Genomic DNA, 20,982 nt, shown 5'->3' on the forward strand with positions numbered 1-20,982 from the left:
AACAGCCTGCCCCACTGGAGCTCAAACAGAGAAATGCTGTGGTCCTTTGGTAATTTCGGTGTAATTGAGGAGATCTGAGGAGAATCCTGAGACAGCTGTTTGCTTTCATCTACGTGGAAACAGCAGTCCTTAGCTGGGCAACCAGCAGCTCCCAAAGGCTTTATATTTCTTAATAGCGAACACCTCTCCCAGAAGCCCCTGAATACCTCCTGTTTTCCATATCTCTACTTCAGAGGAGTCATTAATTGTGGCCAGCCAAAGCTTGTCTGCTAATGAGGTACCATGAAACTCTTTTTAGTCCACTGTCTGACTATTGGGCTTCTCAGACCCATCCAAGTATCCTGGATTTGGCAGTTCTTGAAATCTGATCATCAACACTGTTTTTTGTGTGAGTCTTAAAATGTTGACTCCTATATTCAAGAGATTGGATGACAATGTCAACTTTCAATAGTAATGCTTAAAACAAACAAAACCCCACTATGTTTTAGCTCTTCTTAGTGCTGACAAAGTTTGAGAATGTGAATCTGATGCACCCCGGCAGCACAGTAAACAGAGGGAAATAAAAATCACTCAACATCCATTTAATAATTTACTTAGACATCAGGATTTTTTATTCAAGTTTACATTTTTTGCAGCCTCACTCATGGCTTTTGAATGCTTGAGTTTGGTAATAATGAAAATATTCTTGCCCAGGTTCTCTATGGAGATCAAACCCTCCCTCCACTTTCTTTGCTTCCAACATGGAGCAAGTTGCAAGCTCTGGCTCTATAGTCACCTCTCAGGACTTCATCTTGCAGGTTTTCTGCAGCTGTTGTTTTGTGACTGCTTTTAGTCAGTCCAATATTTTGGATGAGGAGAACATCACTGATCAATCTGGAACCCTGGAGAACTTCAGAAGGACCTACTCCTGTTTCTGCCCTCCTACATGCAAGTATTATAGTGGTGGCTTGTATCTTCAATTTGATACAGCATGGTGCAAATTGAAAACTAACCTTGGGAGAATAGAGATTGAGACCAGGTTATAATGACTCAGGTGTGGGTTAGGTAAGAGCAGAATATGAGCCACAGCAACAATCACAGATTGCAAAATTAAATCACTTGTCTCTTTTAATCTGCAAAACTCCACAATCCATGCACTCTGTTTACACCACAGCCATAAACTCTTCCCAGCAACCTACAACATAGTTTAGACCTATGTTACAAAAGAATGAAAACAGCAAATATTATAATATGTCACAAGCAAGACTCAAAAAAGCTGAAGATTTATTTTATCACCACATATTAAAACCTGAGAACAATGAATATTACTTTTTAATCTGTTTCCTTTCAAAGAATAGCTAACAAACATATTCTTAAGAGGTTCTAAAAGTATTCATTTTTCTATGCTTTGCTTTTCATGTATAGGGGCTTTGTGAGACTGTAGAGAATAATTATTCAAAAAAATCATATGAAATCAGTTTAAATTTCTGTTAATTTTAATTCTACATTAGAAATAGCTTAGAGGTTTATGCAGCTTCTCCATATGACAATATCCAATATTTGAGGAGTATGAGAAAGAATTAAATGTAAATTATGTGAATAATTGGTATAATTATTCATCTATTCACCTTCATTATATCATCTTCATATGAAGATCAGCAATGGACTATGTAGAAAAAATGGGTTCCTCTGTGGAGACAGAGAAAGGCAGCAAATCTCTCAGTAATTGCCTTTTTAAAACAAAATTGTCCGTTTCAAGAGATGTTTCTAATAGCCAAGATGACAATCTGAGTTAATGGCCTTCAAAACAACATTTTTAAACTTAAGGCAGTTATGAACTGGGGGGAAAAAAAAGAAAAAAGCTGTCTGAATTTACAGAGCTTTACATATTGTGGGGGCCTTCTCTGACCTGAAGTTCATTCATCACCCATAGCTGTTGCAAATACAGCATTGATTTTACAGGCAATGCGCAGACATAGCCAAGACACACACCCTAAGGATCTCACTGAAAGAATATGCTGAATAGGGGCAAATATGTATAAACCTGCCTATTTTTTGCAGCTATTATCCAAAATAAGGGCCGAAGAATGGCTGCAATTGACAGCAATGAGGTCAACAGGAGGTAGAAATACCTAGAAGTGAAAGGAGGTTTCAGGACAATGAGGGTCCCTCAGATATCAAAATGCCACTTTACAACATTGTTTATCTGGGTTAATAGTATGGCTTTTGTGTATTCTCCAGCAATTTTGTGCTGTTGTGCTTGTTGTTCACCAATGATTGCATTTTAATCTGAAATACCATCTCTAGCTATTGTATCTTTACTGACCATTCCACAATTACAGATTTTGCTTCCTTGTCTAGTTAGGACTTTCTCTCACTCTAGATGACTCACTCCTCTGTCAGCTCCCTGAACATCTCCATCAAAGGCTGGGGGACAACTTAACAGGCTACCTCCTACCACATTTTAAGATATGTCTCCTCCAGTGACACACAGTAGCTGACCAGATTCACAGTCTAATGAAAGTAAGCCATTTAAGCCATTTTCAATCAGATAACCTGGTTAATCTGTTAACTCTACATTGCAAGGAACTAGCACACAGCCACTTTCAGGATAAATTTGAATTAAAGGGCAGAGCACTAGATAAGGGTGGAACACTTAAAGAACATCATTTGAGATCCTTCGGCCGTCACCCTGAATATCTAAATCATCTGCAAAATGAAATATGGATGCCTGCATTTTTTTGAAAGTTTTAACATTCTTTCTCAGATGATACTCCTATTACCATACCCTACATTCTTTTAACTCCTGTACTCAGACTGAACATGCAGAGAAATAGATCGTGACAGCCTATTTCTTTTTTTGTGTGTGTCCATGTTGCGTAGTACATAGTGAGCTGAAGTCTCCATTTTTTTTCTCATATTTTAATAGCAGTGAATTTTTGAACAAACTCTATTCTGCTTTGTTATTTCAGAACAGGTAATTTAGAATTTAAAATGTCCATAATAGGACTATGAAGCTTGCAGTTTTGTAGGAAAGAGGAGTGTTTCTTAGCTACTTGAGAGCACACTGTGTCTCCAGTCTAATTCTACAACGGTTTCATTAAAAAGTTAAAGGGCTATGAATCTACTAGAATCTTATTTAAGAAAAGCCCTTAAGCACATTAAGCATTTAAACCATTGAGATCTAATGTGCTTAAGTACTTTGCTGTTTTTGAACTATAATGATTATTATAGTAATTAGTGCATGCTCAGTTACATCTTGTGAATGCATGCATTTAGTGGCTATTTAACAAATAAACTGATTAATAACATTTGCAGTGAGGAAGGGAAGTAGGATTAGCTTTAATGTAATGAAAATACATTTTACAGCACAAAACCATCCCTCCTGTGTAACAAAGTTAGTATAACCACTGATATGGATATGCTTTTTATATGTGTATCCCTGCATATGCTTAATAGTAATTGACAGAAAATCTCATCTGTTAGAGGATTTGGAATTATGTTTTTTTTCTAGCAACTTGCTAGAGCAGAAGTGCTGTGAGTAAAGATCTCAAACAGAAAACACTCAGGGTTTCAAAAGCAGCCTGTCTGATCCCCTTTGTTGCCTCCTGGATCATGGACTATCTACCTATTCTGACTGTTTTGGGGTCCCCCCAGTTCTTTCAAACTGTCTTCTTCCAGACCAGAGCCTTGGAGCCTTGAGAGTCCAAGTCTGGTATAGGGATCAGAGACACAGAGCTGGAAAATGTGTGAGTTGCAGATGGCACCAGAGTTTTTATGGCTTATAAACTTTTTATTCCATGCTGGGATCTTCACCTTTGGATGGACTTGCAAGGTTGTCTTCAACTCCTGAAACTGCCCATTGTTATTCTAATTTTTTAGAGGGACGGAAGGGAAATGCCTTTCAATAACAAGTTTCAAATGTTCTAGCATTAGTTCCTCTTCTAAATATTTTTTTTCCAGAATGTTCGTACTTCTCATACTAGAAATGTTTTGTGACTTTTCCAGTGACACCACACAAGTGTGAATCAGCTTTTATTTTTTGTCTTTAAAAAGTTTTTTCTTTAAGTATACATGAATTAGATAAACATCATAAATTGTTTTCCTGACTTACTAAACTGTTTTCCTCATTTAATCAACGATAGACAAGATTCGGAAGTGCATCAGGCTTTGTTCACACTAGCATACTTTTTTAAAGTCTTATTAGTGTATGGTTTTCTTAAATTATGACCCTTGAGCAGTAAACTAGGAATCAAGAAGTTAAATTCATCTACAATATGAAATCTGAAATTGCCAGACAATAGTTAATAGTCAGTTCATACTATTTCCTCCCTTACTTAGACCTAATCCCTAATAATTTAAAAGGGCCAATATAGAGAAAATTATGGCAGTTCTGACTAGTGTATTACACAAAAACTCACATGCATGCATGGGTTTGAGATGTTCCATTAAGAAATTGTAAGATTCTCCATAGGGTTTACGGACAGTATCAATTTACTTGGTGTATGTTGGTGTGCTTTATAAAACAGAGAAAGAGTACTATATTGTAACAAATATATTGAAATCTCAGTTGTGTACAATACATCATGCTTAGAAACTAGATTTATTTGCAAATGTATTGGTCCAATTAATCTCAAGTAGGAAAAAATCACATTCAAGAAACAACAATTGCAAAAAAGACACAGTTATGTTATCATCTTGATGATTTTCCATAGTATATTTTCACACAAGTATGATTTTAGATTTGAATAAGATAACCATAATGCACAGTTACCTATAAACTAAATATACATAGTTTTCTTCCGCTGCATCAGTAATATGAACTTCTCTTGAGTATGTATGGTCTTCTAGCTTTGTTCACATGTAGCTGCCGTTTCAGAATATAGGGATTTTTCCTCTTCATTATTTCCTTATCTTGGCTTGAATTCTCTAGATCAAAAGCATCTTGCTGAAGTAGCTGTAGGATGTAAGAAGAGACACCATGGTATCTGGGGTTTGGGGTTTTTTGGTAATGAAAATTAACAATTCCTAGAGAGTTTTATAAAATTTGTCTTAGTATCTCCCATAAGGAAAAATCTTTACCATAATAACTTCAACAACAAAAACAAACAAACAAAAAATCCCAAACACTAAACTAAGATCAGGCTAAAGATGAGCTGAGTCCTACAGAGGTGATATTTAAATTCCACTGTTATCAATGGGAGTGTTGGTTTTCACTAGAAACTGGTATGTCCTTCTTGGACAAGAACCCAAACTTCAGTGAAAACTTCCTGACAATTGTCATTCTATAAACTTTTATTTAGCTTAAAAAACTCCTAAAACACTCACTGCTTCCTGGCTTCAGCTTTTGACCAGTAGTTATTATCTGCAACTTCCTACAACTAAAAAATAAAAAATGTGTAAAAGAAATAATTAAATAAAGCACAAGAAAGTCAAAATTTGGTCAACCAAAAGATGTTATATAACTGTGTTTTGAGTTTTATTTGGAGTTTTTAAAGTGTTTGGTTCATATTAGTTCTTGGTTTATCTATTAAGAGTTCATCCATTCTATTACCACATTCTTCCATGGTCAAATACAATCCTACTACCTAACTGAAAGGCATTAAACTAAAACCATTTTTATACTCACCTCAGTGTTTCCCTAAACAATAAAACTCTATTACTCACTTAATTACTCAATAAATGAGTAGTCATCTAAACTTTTCATTGAAATTAATGAAAAGATTCATAGTTTCAGCAGACTTGGAGTCAATCCTGGATGAATAAGATCACAAGAACTTGTCTCATTACATATATTGTTTATTTCAAGACGTCTTCAATCTCTCTCCCTCTGGCTCCATCTCTTCTCCTTTTGTTGTATAAATCTTTGCACTTCATAACCTTACTCCTAAGCTGAGAGAGGAATATCGTTACTTTTTAAACTTCACATGCTACTGCATGCTACTGTTGAAAGTGATGATTCTCAGCTATCACAAAAGGTGATGGGACTGCAAAATAAGGAACTGTGGTTAAGTCACAAGTGCTGTTGTGTATGGTCAGGACTATGGCATCTCCTTTTCAGCATTAAATGCACTAATGAAGAGGATCCTCCGAAAACTCACGTTCTCAAAGATGCTACAGACTTTTGTATGGGCAATCCCAGCAGATACAAAGTATTGAGACAGAAGCCTTAAAATCCAGAGCCGTATTTCGGCAAATAAAAGGGATGAAGATTCAGCAGACCGCCCATGAACCTAGTATAGCTGAAGAAACTGTGTTTGCTGGAAAGTGGGTAGTGGCATGATATCTTTTTTCCCCTACCCCAAGCAACTCCTAAGGCAATATGCAACAATGCAGGTGGATTCTACTCAGTGTGCCTCCATGTGATCATGACAGTAAGATAAACACCACAGATGGACTATAAAACACTGTTTAGGACCAGTGATCTCATATACACACAGTGACAAATTCCAAGGTCCTCTTAAGGAGCGGGCGAATAGAGAAGCAGGAGTTCCCCTGCTGCTGGTTTCCCAGAAGTGGTAAGGAGCCCAGAGTACCCAGTAAAATTATATGTATACATGTACATATGTCCATGCGTTTTGAATCCAGTTTGCATTAAGTCCTTGAAATAGTTTTTAGAAACCCTGCCTACATTTAGCTATGCCTGAATAAATCTGCAGTAATTTCTCTTCTATTAAGCAGATATTAACTTTGTGTTCTGGCACAGAGTTCATTTTCATGTGTTTGTTTGGTTCTTTGGAATGGTTACAAAGAGTGGAGAAATTATGTAGTTAAGAATATTTCACATTTATCCCCATTGGTTCTCATCCAAAAGAGACACTTAGATCTTCAGAAACTACATTAACTCACAACCCTTTTGATAAGACCGTGTTAAGACATAATAGATATTAGAGAGTATCAACAAGCTAACAAGGGAAAGAAAGCTTGAATAATGTGAGGAGGGGTGATTTAAGCCAAGAACACCTGAGGTTTGGAAGAACCCATAGGATATGGATTTTAAAAGATCACTAGAAAGATAAATAAAGCCTAAGAGTGTAATAGTAGTTGAAACATTATTTGTGACCATTTGTTTTACCTCCCAGTGCTGAAAGGCTCTGCTGTGGCAAACTTTCTGAAGTTGATATACTGTCAGCATTGCTTCCAAGCTGAAGCCATCCACAGCAGCAGGAAACTGTCTTCCTGAAATGAGATCTTCTTCATCTACCTCTGCTGTTTCCCCCACCTGGTTGTTTATGTTGTTGATAAGATTGCAGACGTTTAGCAGAGTCATTTTCCAGTAAGGAAGTTTTGCTCTGTTAACCTGAAAATACAAATGCCCATTAGTTAATGCTTTGCAATTTTTGTTTTGTTTTTAATAATAATGTAAGATGGTCAAACATTTTGGTAGGAGCAAGTTTGTTTGTTTGAAGTCCTTTTCATCTGCCCAACTTTAAGTCAGTAATTAGAGTGTGCTGAAATTAGGACAACTCATTTATTAAACATACTGAGTCTGCTTCCCCTCTGCCTTACTCCCAGGTAGATATACAGGATGAAAAAGTAAAGCACTACCAAACTAGAATGGTAGCATTTCATACTCATTGCACAGGTGCAAGCAAAAGCACTGATGGAAATTAATATAATATAAATTCACAGGTGTAAATGAGGACAATGATTCAAGCGTACTGGACAAATTCCCAGTACTGGATTCCAAGCTAGATGCCTGTGGTTAACTAGGCACTCCTCCCCAGTTCAGAACAATGCCAGTCATTTCAAAATTCCCTGAGAAAATGAACGGAGTCCCTGCTTCAGGGCAATCTGTCTGATGAGGCTGGGTCTGAAGTTATGGAATCTGAAAGCCCCGGGAGTTTTGGATCCTGGAGAGTAACAAGCCTGAGAGATGAGAATCTAAGGTCTACAGGCTTAGATGAAGATGGAGCAAAGTTGTGCAGATAGTGGATTTCTGATTGGGGGCTAGACTGAAAAACTGAGACCAGCTGTATTTGGGTGGTCCCCAGTGGAATGTTCAGAGGTGTTACAGAAAGACAGAAATAAATTGAGACATTTCAGCATGGTTTGACCCAAATTTTGCTCGATCCAATAGCTTGTCTTATTTAGGAGCTATTTCACTTTTAAAACCTCTTAAAAAAACAGAAAATAGCTTTTCAATCCAAAAATCCAAAAATTTTCATTTGGAAAATGCTCAAAAGAAACATTTTTACTTTTCCATATATATGTTTTTTTCCAAGCAGTTGTAGCAGTAGTTTTATTTAGTTTTGATTATCAGTAGAAAAAATCAAGTGGAAAACCTAATTCCCTCACTCACTGTTTTCATGCTTAGCTTGCTTTGCCATTTTCTTTGTTCTCCCACTATTAATCATTTCTTTCAAATTTTATTCCTTTTGTTGATGAGTACAGAAATTAGTTTCCTTGAACTAGAATTGGTGACAGAGCAGACTCCAATCAAAAGCCAAATAGTAAATTCCTATTTATAACTGGCAAGTGTTTCTCTGCTGAACACATTAGGCTCACACTTCACCCAGGAATTGAAATGTGGTTGTTGTTTCTTTTCCTGGATGTACAAAGTTATATATATGTATTACAGTAATACAGACATTGCCTTTTACTTAGTGACAACATCATTAAAAAAGAGTGTGGATGTGGTGTTTACTTAGCTTATCATTAAACAGTCCTACAATCTGGTGTTTCTTTAAGGCACCTTCCTAACAAAGAGGTATTCTATGCAAGATTTATGCATGTTGGTCATTATTTACTTTTTTTTTTTTGAGGAAAGAGAAAGAGAATACAGAGAAGTGAGGAAGAAACAAGAAACTAACATCACTAATAGTATTACTTGCAAGAAATTCCCTTTTGACCATAATCTTTACTCAATATACACATGGGTTTCTAAATGACAGCAATTTAGTCTTTTAATAAAATCACCATGCATTCTCAGATTCCTGACAGCATGACTCAAAAAAACGGTATTTTGTTTTGAGGGTAAAAAGAAACTACATCCTAAATTTTATTCAAAAGCTTGAAATTGTTTCTGCATTGTTTAGTTTGGGCTCATCTATTGTCCCTTCCAGATGCCACAATCAGTCTGTTGAATTATTTGAAAAGATGTGACAGGTTCAAAACAAAATTAACCTCTTTACAGAACACCTAACTTAATTAGCAGAAGTTAGATTAGCAAAAAGAGCAAGTGTCCACTGCAATTTAAAGATCTTTGGTATGTTTTAAAATATGTGTGAAATATAAAAAGAATGGATTTTCTCCTGCCAAATGAGGAAGCTTTTCCAACGCCTTGGTATTTTCTCAAGCCATGGTATATGAAAGAAATGTGAGTTAGCACTTCTCTAGCTAACTTGTAATAAAGAATTAGATCTAGAAGCAGTGCCACATGAGCAAGTGAGAGTTCCAAGGTAAAACTGAGATTATTCAGGTGGATGGGAATGGGAGAGAAGAGGAGAGGTTTGGGAAATTTGTTAGGCCTTCCTACATAATTTATAGAATCTTTTTGATCTAAATTTAACTATTTTACGTTAGCTTGCTGCATGTCTTTGTTTAAAAGAACTTTTTCTGTATACATTAGCAAAATAACAGCCTCCAGTTAGGTGAAATTTATCATAGCTGTTACTTACTAATTTGGGGGAAAAAAAATCTAATAACCAGACCTTGCGATGCTGTCTGCAACGCATACCTCATTGGTAAAGTGAGTCTAATTCCCGTTAATACCATGCATACATCACTTCAAAGTATTTTTACTTGGGTGCACCTACTTCTGATTTGCACTGCTGCCAGCTCACAAAATGAGGCTGTAATGCTTTAAAAATTTTAGTCAAGAGTGAAATAATTTCTTAACCGAATATGGATCTCTCCAGGTCATGCCCAGACACTGAACAGAGCAGTCATGTTACTATTCTACTCTACTTCATTATCACAGTAAGCATTAAAATCAGGAAGCTCTGTTTTATAGGCTATATGAAATATCTAAGGTGAATATCCTAAAGGAGTCTGCAGAAATACAGTTTTAGATGACTATAACCCAAATGTTCAGGTTCTTTTTCAATATGTGATATATTTGCCACCCAGGCCTAAGCAATACCAACTACAGTTGTTCAAGATATGTTTTGGAAAATAACTGTGAAAGAGCTCAAGAAACCTATATCTGAGACAGAACTAATTTTTTGAAGATTAACTTGAAAAAAATCTAGGAGTGATTTGATAGAACAAAAGAGACTGCATTATGAATCTGATCTTAAAAATTATTAATGCTGAAAAATTCATGAAGCGAATATCATGCATGTGTTTCCATTGATGAACATTATCCTGAAATAAGACTCAGAAATATGGCTTCCCACACCTTTTATATATTTTGAAAGATAATTTATACTGGACAAAGAAACTGAAATGAGCTGGAGAATAACATTTCCTTCTTTGACAATTGATTTGACAAATGAAGGACTAAAGATAATCCCAAGTTATAACATATATACTACCTTTTTCTTTCCATTTCTGGCTGAATGATACCCCTAGATACCTTATTGATACAGTCTGTGTATTAATATATTTTGTGTCAAAATTAATACTTCCCAAATGTTAAAATTTCTAGAAAAAAAAACAGTTCTCTGTTTTTTATATTTTTGTCTTTATGCAGCAAAAGCAGATGAAACAGATTCAAAATCAAGTAAAATTCAAGGTAACTAAGGGATAGGTAAAACACTCTGACTGCTTACAAAATGCTAGAGATACCACAATGCAGAGAACCAAAGGCTTTTTATGGTGCCTTTCCTAGGGCACTGCCTTTTACTTAGTTTTGTTTCACAAATTCATTTACATAGAATAAGAGGGAGGGTCCACTTCTTTTTCCACAATGGGTAATGACATAGAGGGTGCTCAGATAACTCTGGTAGTAAGTATCCTGGAGGATATCTGTGATGTTCAACAGTATAAACTATTAAGTCAGCAGGTCTGCACTGTCTTTACCTATGCGCTTCTATGGTTGCTTTTCAGAACAGTAGTTGAACTTTGCTTGGCATGTGACAATAAAAATAATAATAAAATAGTCTCTGTCTTTAAGTAGATATAGCACTGAGTGCTGTTACAGCAGAAGTCTTTCCATGGTATATACTGTAAATGTAATGAATTTGTATTCAGTGACTGAGTTAGGAAGTCAGGAGCTCTTAGAGAGCTAGTAACCTAGCCTGTGTCTGACAAGGTAGACTAGGCTTATCCAGTCAGGAATAGGCATCCTGGAACAATAAGAAACTGAAAGGGTCCAAGACTTCAGAATAATTTAATGTGAGAGTGGGGCTCCCAAAGACAGAGTATATCCTAGTGATGACGTCCTTCAAAAAACTTTTCCTTTCCTTTCCTTTTTAAGCTGGCATTATCTCAGCCTTGTCTGAGTTCAGCTGAGCATTTTGGGAGCTGGGAATAGAGATAGTTATTTGATGCAAAAGAGAGAGATAACAGATAGTTATCTGTGTATTTGAAACACTTCAGATTGTGTTGTCTTATCAGATCTTCCAAACAGCTCTTTGGATTTTATCTTAGAGGAAAGACAAATAAAGTATTTTAGGGACATGTTTGATCCTTTTATCTTCTTTGAGATGTAAGAGCAGGGAAGGGTGATAAACTGTATTAAATGCTGAAGACATCATGGTAAGCTTGGTAACTTCTTTAGGAATGGAGAGTGTTTCAGAACATGGATGACTCTAAAGAGTAGTTTTTAAAAGGCCATCAGACACTACACAACAGTCTGTGAAGTCATAAGCAGCCATATGGTAACTCTTTCCATAATACTGGATAGACTCCTGAATGCTGCAAAAGATGAGTGCTGTAGTTCAGAACACCTGCTATAGCCTTGACACTATACTTCACAAGTGCCCACTCATGAAGAATTCTCAGGCACATACCAGGAACCACAAGTGATAACCCATTTTGCTGCATTTTTAGATCTGGGCTTTCATAACCACATTGTTCGTTCGTTCGTTCGTTCGTTCCCCCATCTTAGAGGTGCAAACCTTAAAGTTTAAATTAGCTGGATTTCCCTTGATGTTGATTACCAAGTCCATGCCAAAAACAATAAATGCAGTTTAACAGTGATCGTCCTCAACTGGAACCAGACCCAGGCACACAACAATCCATTTAAAATGTGTAGCATCCCTAAATTTGGCTCTCACACTTCCAGTATTTCTCTACGTGGTTAGCAGAAACATAGTTTTGTTCTAATGAAGGTTACAAACCAGCAGATGGCAATAGAAAAAATGAAAAAGAATTCGTCATTTCAGTAATGAATGGAATAGTGGTACATCCCTTGTAGGCACAGTATTATACACCTTTTTAGTAATTCCACTATGCCTTACTTTGATGCCAAGAAACAATATATGTTACACTAATGAATTTTAAATGGAGATTAAAAACATTAACTCCCAGAATTAAAACAATGATGTCAGTACCATCTATCCACTGCTGCTATGAACTTCAGGGGTCACAACTTATCATATATACCATTACGAGGTCAAACAGCAAATCACCTGATGCAACACAATATGTAATAGTAGATGGCAAACATCTTTACATTATCAACTGTAGCACTATATTTGTGCATTCTCAGTTATCTGGTATGAAACTCGTTCAGAGATTGTGCTGTGTGCTGAGAGAGAAGAAGAGACAGAAGTGGGAGTCGGAGTCACAATTCCACTAACGTCAGTAGGAAAAATATCACTAGCTTCAGGGTTTTCCCCCAGGGCATATTAAGCTTTGGCACTCGGAGGAAGAACTGTTTTTGTCAGCCCCCTACATTTGCATTTATCTCTGGAAAAGAATCTCATTTAAGTCCTTCTCCTCATTAGAGAAGCAAGTGGCAATCAGGTTGGTTTGGCATCTAAGGCCAAATACCACACGAATAAAGAACATGAGGACCTAAGAACTACCACATAAGATCAAAACAACATCTCTTCCAGGCTGATTTCTTATTCTAGACTGTTCAAAGGATATTGCAAAAAAGTTCACATATAAGCAAATATCGAAAATACAGAAGAAGTCTTCCAGGAAGGCTTTATCCTTAACCTTCATCTAGTCATTGACTTAGAAAATTCTTTTTTTTTTTTTTAAATTGTCATGAAAATATCATTTCATTTTCCACTGAAATTAAGCAACAGTTGAACATCACTAGAACAAAGAGTTAAAGCATTCCACCTTAAGCCCTTGAAACTCATTTCAGGATTTATTTTTTAATATGTTGCTGAAGAAATATTAGACAAGTATATATTTCTTAGTTCGTTTGTGAAAAATAGAAGTGTTGAGAAAGCGTTTCTCTGTCAACCTGTCCAATACGTATGTTCAACACTTGCTGCTTCACCTACGTGAATATAAGCTTGGAACTGAACTTTTGTCTATTTGTAATAAACAACATATACATCACTCACAGTTTGGCCTCTTGTCAAGAAAATGTTGTTTACCAGATTAATAGTTTCATAGTCATGTCCCCATGTTCTTGTACTCTATGAAGAAATTCCTAAACCAAAATCAGCATATGCAGAACAGCTTTTGTTTTATGACTATTAATTTTATATGCATATAGAAAAAGTTCTGCATAAAAATTTCATTTATGGATTTGACTCAAGGTTAATTTAGCTTTCATCAGACATAATCTTATTGGAAACACATTTCCTCATATAACTTTACATCTCTGCACATAACACAGTTTTGACAGTTTAATGAAAGTACCGGTGTTACGAGTGAGGGACACTGTGTGTGTGTCACATCAACACCTTTAAATTTCCTTTGAACTAAAAGAAAATTTTGTCCCAAAGTAATGTCTATCACTGAACATTTAGGTCTAGACCATAGGTTATTACTTTGTACAGAGACTTCTAGGTTTGTAATGAGAATTTATTTGCTCTCTGCCCATCAGCTAAAGGAGGAAAAATAATTACCTTTGATGTATACATATTGGTCAATAAATCTGCTTCTAATACTTTCATTTCCTCTTCTGAATCTGGGAATAAATCAGAAACATATGCTTATTATTTTATCATAAATCACAGACATTTGAATTCAGCACACAGAATTTAGGCACATCAATGAGTTTTCAAACAAATGATAGATAAAAGCGTAGCAATGTGATCTAAAGGGACTGACTGTGAAGAGGCTTTAGGTAATTGCAGCAGAAGATAAAACTATTATTTTAAAATGGAAACTCGCTGCCTTTTTGAAGCTTGATAAAGCACATTGACGTGAATAGAAAGATTCAGTAATTTCAATTCACTGTTAAAAAGGCCCACAAATCTGCAGTCAGTTCATTAAAAAAAAACTTTCGTGATATTTTTCATTCAAAATCAGTATGATTTTCATAATTACTATTTGTCATATTTGCTAACTTTAGAAGAAGCCTTTTAATATTTATTTTTAAAGAATATTCCTTAAGTAGCAACTAAGAAATTAGATTAATGTAAGTTATGAGTACTTTACAAAATTTAGTTGGATAAATGAAGAATAATTTTACTGATGAGGGGTTTGAGATAGACCAGAGTTTGGTATACAAGCTCTTGCAATGTATACACAAAAATAAAGTATTCTAACTGAAATCCTTAGGATTTTATTTACTAATTTAATTGACTTTTAATAGCTCAGTGCATCTGCAAGATCTGTGATTTGGTGAATAGGGCAATGTAACTCTTGAAAAAAAAACAGTCAAAAACATTTCTGCTTTGGGCTGTACATAAGCACAAGGAAGAGCTGTTGCTTTGAAAATGTAACAGCAATCACAACTCAAAGACGAGCTATATACAGAAATCAGTTAAACCTTCTGCTGAAACAAAGTTCCGTTTAGGCTTTATCTTCCCCAGAGTACTGGCAGTCCAGACCCAACAATACACTTGCATTTAAACCAAAACTAAAGCAACATCTATTCCATGTTAATACAAGCCAAATCTCTGTTTCATTAAAATGATCCATGTTATTAGTATGTAACATCCACATAATCTGCGGAGAGATTCTGCCTGTTCCTTAATTTTGGAGTCATCACCATGGTATCTTACTAACTTCCACAGGAACATGGGACTGAAAGGGACTTTGTTATAAGTCCGTGCTAGTCCATACTAGATTTCTGCTAGCACAGGACACCAATCATTATAATGTTTTTTAAAAATTGATCGTGTTCCATCTTAATAATTAAGATTATCTTTTCCCCTCACACTTCTTCTTTGGGGAATTCCTGCAAACCATCAACAGTTATTCACCATCTTCTCATTTCAAGCCTGATTTCTTTCTAATTACAAATTTATTCGTGGCTAGTATATAACCTCCTTCATTACTACTGGTAGTTTTCTATTTCTAGTTTTTACCCAACTCGCATATTTTTTGAGAGCAATCATAGCCATTCCCAGCTTAGATTTTTAGGGTGTATTCACATGGTGGTTACCAAACAAACGCAACATCACCGTGCCTTTACCCCAAGCTTTTGCGAATAAGCCATTCCCCTGGAAACCACATAGATACATCACTGCAAGGTTATGCCTAGAGCTATTAGACTCTGTCTCTCACATGGTCTCCTCTCATATAACAGACCACCTATTTCCCAAGTTCTCAGAATGGCCTTCCTCTGTGCCTGATGTAATCTGAATAATTGTACAGTATACTCCAGATGAGAAGTCTCAGGACTTAACTACCTTAATGCCTAATGCTTACCACTAGCTACAGCAAAGAACTCTCTGGCACATTTTAGGATTTTACTTGCCTTTTATGGTTGAAAAACCTTAGTATCTCTTAATAAGGCTGATGTCAGCAAGTATGACCAAGTCCTATATCTCCTCAAACACTTCCAACAGGTGTGCTTCTGTTAAAGGGAGTTTTTAATAGACACTTCTATTATTTCCCAAGCTACTGCATTTTGTACTGTGGCACTGTTTTCATTATTGAAGTCATCAAAAACTTCCATGTGTTACGACAATCTTCCTCTCTACGGATGCTCTTGTTCACCTTTGTGTTATAAGAATACTACAATTTCTTGCTCTTCCTTTTTGCTTTGAGGTCGCTATTGAAAATATTGAATAGATCAGTATTACAGAAAGTCACTAGCAACTTCTCTCTCATCTAATGCTTTCCATTTCAGCACTACCTGTTGTCAATGTTATCTAATTTCTTAACCACTTTACCACTAACAGAAGCCGTACAAGCAGTGTCAGATCTGCTCAGCCTAATTTCTACCAGTGACAGCAGCAGCTGCTGGGAATAGGGGAGCTGCCCATGTGGACGGCATCCTTATTTGTGGTGTATGTCCTGGGTCACACCAGCTGGGGACAACGAAAAGACGTGCGTCTGCTTAGCACCTGGGTTTTGAAATGCCATAGGGGATGGAAGATAGCTGTGGAAGTGGAATGCTACACTGAATACTTAGGTATTAAGAAATGTTTTGATTACGCATCCTGGAGAACATTACTTAGGAGACTGTTCCAGCTTCCTAGAGTGAAGAAGGAAGCAAAGCTTGGGTGTCTATTCAGACAGGAGCACACAGAGATAAAATAGGACTGAAAGGCAGAGGAGGAGGTAAAAGCATGAAAAGAACAGACTCTCAGAAAGCACTGAATAAAAAGTCTGATTATATGTTATTGTTCATATCGACAGAAAATCCACACACTTTGCTGTCCTCTTGATCATTCAGTACTTATTGACAAGAAATAATGTTTCTATTGATATATCTGCATTCTACAAGAATAGTTAAATTCCATAAGAACACACCTTCCCCTGAGGGCAAGCATTTTCAAAAGAAAATTAAACTGAATGATCATTTTCTTTACAACATAATTGTCCATATTAATTAAAACTGACTCGGCCCTTCCAATGGCATTTCTCATTTAAATATGATTTCAAATTTCAAGTAAATGAAACATCATGTCAATTATACATACAATTTTGTTTCTTTTTTATGAGGCTATTTTAGTTTACACTTAAACCTTTGACCTTAATGGGTTTTCAGTCAGGCTCTACAAACAGCAGAGTCAAATATTCTTTACTGAAAATACTAGCCATGTCTTCATTTAAAAAAGCTTTAGATATATGAGGAGAGAATGATAAATATTCAGCACTGTCACTAAGACTACAGGCTCTCTAAAACACATAGAATAATTATATTTGAACTGTGATGAATATAAAACACAGGCATTATGTGCGTTACATTTTTCTTCTGCAGAATACACACTGGAAACTTTCATCTAAAGGGAGAATTATGAACTCGTGAATCCTCCTGAATAGTGAAGATACCTGTATATTTACTCTTCTAAATTTCGTGGAGTTAAAAATTAGAGTAATTTGCAAGTTAGTAAGATTGGGTTTTGAAACCTTTCTTTCAAAACCTTTGTTTCTATGACACCTGGTCTGTGTCTGTATGTGTACAAACATGTTTAATTACCACTAAACTATCTTTTTTGTCATACACACACACACACACACACACACAAACTTAGCTGTGTCATTTTCCAAGGGAGCAAGCAACACATTTTAATACATAGTCCTCTTTTTCAAGTTTCTAAAACAATTATTCTTGTAATAGTAACACACTTATATTGAGCTTCCTATTGCATGATCTGCATCTAGTTCAGCATTTTTTGTCATCATTTCAAAACACTTGATAGCAATTTTTTTCCAGAATCCTAAACTGTATTTCGGGTAACTAAAGGGGTCTGATGTAAACCTGAAAAAGTGGACATATAATCATGATGATTTGTATTACCGCAGGTATTCATAGGGGCTGTAGAAATTGTAATTTCTATGACAGTTTGGAATTAGGTGGTGTTCAATAAATCACGTATGAGGGAGCATTGCGTGTAGTTAAGTAAGTGGTCTACACCGGTACATGTTTCTCTATGACTAGTCTACAGCAACAAGCATGGTACTGATGCCGTCTCCGATGCTGTCTGAAGGAACTGGCGAACCGCAGGGTCCGGGTCTTACCTGAGCAGAGGCTGCAGGCGGCCAAGGCCAGCAGCGCCACGCACACCAGCTGGGCTCTCATCCTGCCGCGCCGCCGCTAGCAGGGCAAGTCCATAAATCCTAGGGAGAGACGGACAGAGAGACACAGAGAGAGAGACACGCGGAGACAGCGCGGCCGCTGCGCTGCGCTGCCTCCCGCGGGCGGCTGCCGGGACCATGCGGGGCGCCCGGACCCTTCCCCAACTATATAAGCCGCGGGGTGATGTCACGGCAGCGCCGCCAGCGCCTCCTGAGGAAGCGCCCTCCCTCCTCCTCCTCCTCCTCCTCCTCCTCCTCCTTCTCCTCCGCCTCCGCCGCCATTCGCCGCCTGACGCACGCGGAGACCCGCGGAAGGGGGGGGGGGGTGCGCGGAGCCCCGCGTGGGGGCGCGCAGCGGCTCCGTGGCCCCGCACGCACACCACCGCCCTGCGTGGCCGGAGCGGGACGTGCCGAAAGGCGACGCTCCTCTAGCCCCGAAAAGCGTTATTGTATTTATTTATATATATATTTTAAAAGTAGTTGCTCGGACAGCCGGTGCGCGGCGGGGGGGGAGCCCTGCGCGCAGCGCCGCAGTCCTCTCCGGTCCTCTCCGTCGGTTTTCCCTTTCCTCCCGGCTCGGGGAAAATCGGGGCGAACCGCGGCGCGGAGGACGCGGAGCCTCCAGCAGAGCTAACGGCAGAGCCGTCCGCTCAAGATTTTTCCCCGATGCACAGCAAATTATAACACCTGGCACGGCGCGACTCCGTTACCCCCGAGGAGCGCACGCCGTCTATCAGCCAGCTATTGCTTCGGGAGTGTGCGAGCTGCTCCAGGGCATTCCCGCAAAATTTACTTTTTCCAGTTGTATTTTACAACACTAGTAGGATTTTTTTTACTATTATTATTTTTTTCCTCCACAACTAATACGGACCTGACTTCGTGAGCAGCATCCCGGGCTTAAGACACAGTGAAACACGCGGGGGAGCCGACAGGCGAGGCGCAAGGCAGGGCGGCGGCAGCGGCCGGCGCTGCCCCGGGAGGCGGCGGGGGGCCGCCGCTCCCCACTCTTCGCTGCCCGCCCTACTCCGCAGGACACTCAAAATCTGGTATGGGCTCTCCTGGATCCCGGTCGCAAAAAAAAAAAAAAAAAAAAAGCGAAAATGATCCGAAGGAGAGGGTAGGGCAGAGTAGTATTTAATGTGTGAGTATATACGTGTAAAGCTGAAGGCTGGCGTCAGCCTCCATCGCTGTACTGCTTTTAGTGTGATTTTTCTCAGATCCGGACAAATGCTCCATCTGTTGAATGCACATATTACAATGCGGAACATTTTGATCTCGGTGAATACATTTCAGGGCTGATGCACATGCCACATATAGCAGGAACACACTCGCTGAATAGTAGATTCTTCTGTCGTCTTCACTGCAGAAAGTTTCGTTTGAAAAACAAAGAGCAAATGTGAGTGATGGCAGTGATGAGTTCTGTTTTCCTCCTGTGTTCTCTGTGCCTGTATATGAAACACTGAAATAGATGCCACAGAAACAGGAAACACACAGACTTTTCAAAGTCCTGCCGTGGAAAACACAGAGTGAGAAAAGTTTAATTAACTGATCTCCTTCCTCCCCGAATCAACATTTGCAGCAGAGCAAAATTGAAATTTGGAAGTTCTTTTGTTTTATGCTCGAATAAATATAAACAAGAACAAAATTTAGTACAGGGCTGTGGTTTTAGATGTCTTGAGAACACAGATTTTTGCATACTATTGGGAATATGTCTTTCTGCTTTATTAAGCAGGGATTAAAAAACAAAAATCACATTGTACAGGCTCTGCTAGTCTGCCAGAAAGTTTTAGCTATAGCTCATCTGCCTTAGCACGGAGGTTAGATTAGCTGGCCACTCACACTCCCCTCTAGTCCTATTTTCTATTATTTCCATGATGTGAAAAGACCAATCTGCAGCTGATTTTGCTCTGCGGGTGTTCTGCAGTTCAGAAAGCTCTATGAATGAGAATCATATCTCATAGATATTTTCTAGTGCCTACTCTCTGTCACAGATTTCTTCAGTAGTGTAATTGCCCATATTCTTATGTAACTGGAATTTATAGGAATGATGGGTTATTTTTTCCTCAGGAAGACAGTAATTGTCAATTTCCCTACCATTAAAATCTGTGATCACCTAATTATTGCTTTTTTTTTTTTTAATCCTGGGATTCCAGTTATTAGTGATTCCAAGGGGATGAATTTATGGTATGTTATGGCCCATAATCTTTTTTATCATTGCTCTGTTTTTACCCTTTTCTTGGAAAATGACGAAGCAGAAAATTCAGTGTTCAAAATATTCTTTGCTTTCTCATCATCTTCAAAGTTCTTGACATATTATCTTCAAGTGCCCTGGATCAGGCACGACTGAGCTCAGACCATCAAGCAATTATGTTTTTTTCTCAATAGAATAGAACTGTCTTCTACTCCCCAGTTACTCCTTTATTTACTTTTTTCCAGCTCTTTCCTGCACTTGTGCTATCTTCTGCTGCTCCATTAATATTTACATACTAGGAATTTTAACCGTTTTTACAGTGCATTCCCCAAATCATCTTGACTTCTCCAAGATGTCTTCATATCACATTTTTCCTCACAAAAAGGGTTTATCTTGCAAAGGAACATACTCCAGAGAAGATTTAATAAGGAAAAAAAAAAAAGTATTCTCAGATCTCTTTCTCTTTGTGTTTGTGTCTTTTTTTCTTCTTTTTTTCCTTTTTTTTTAGTATTTCTCAAGCTAGAGAAAACATGTACAGTTCTTTGTTGGTGGATGTCAGTGTGGGAATCTCAGTCTATCTTTACTTGCCCTCAACACATGGTTTAAACAGCCTGTCCAGGCCCACTCATCAGCTCCAATCTCAACTGTGACGCATCTGAAGATAAGAAAACACTCAGGCAAATGGCCGATCCATGAAAGAACAGATACATGAATTTACCTCCATTTACCTGGTCATTGGAACACGAAACTACTATCATAACATATGGATGACACCAAACACAAAAGCTGTAATCACAAAACAGAAGGGAAAAAAAATT

The 20,982-nt window shown here is 37.7% G+C and overlaps 1 protein-coding gene across 1 annotated transcript; it reads right to left on the minus strand.

The window, feature by feature from the left end:
• Positions 1 to 1,089: 1,089 nt before the first annotated feature.
• NTS (neurotensin) lies at positions 1,090 to 18,130 on the minus strand. The gene is made up of 4 exons (XM_013948000.2): positions 17,917 to 18,130; positions 13,902 to 13,963; positions 7,055 to 7,279; positions 1,090 to 4,936 (listed from the first exon to the last, which is right to left on the minus strand). Exons 1-4 carry the CDS (start codon positions 17,975 to 17,977, stop codon positions 4,790 to 4,792), a joined length of 495 nt encoding a protein of 164 aa, XP_013803454.1. The 5' UTR covers positions 17,978 to 18,130; the 3' UTR covers positions 1,090 to 4,789.
• Between the last annotated feature and the right edge of the window lie 2,852 nt (positions 18,131 to 20,982).

The sequence above is a fragment of the Apteryx mantelli genome, chromosome 1 (assembly GCF_036417845.1).
Source record: "Apteryx mantelli isolate bAptMan1 chromosome 1, bAptMan1.hap1, whole genome shotgun sequence".
In the NCBI taxonomy this organism is placed as follows: Eukaryota; Metazoa; Chordata; class Aves; order Apterygiformes; family Apterygidae; genus Apteryx; species Apteryx mantelli.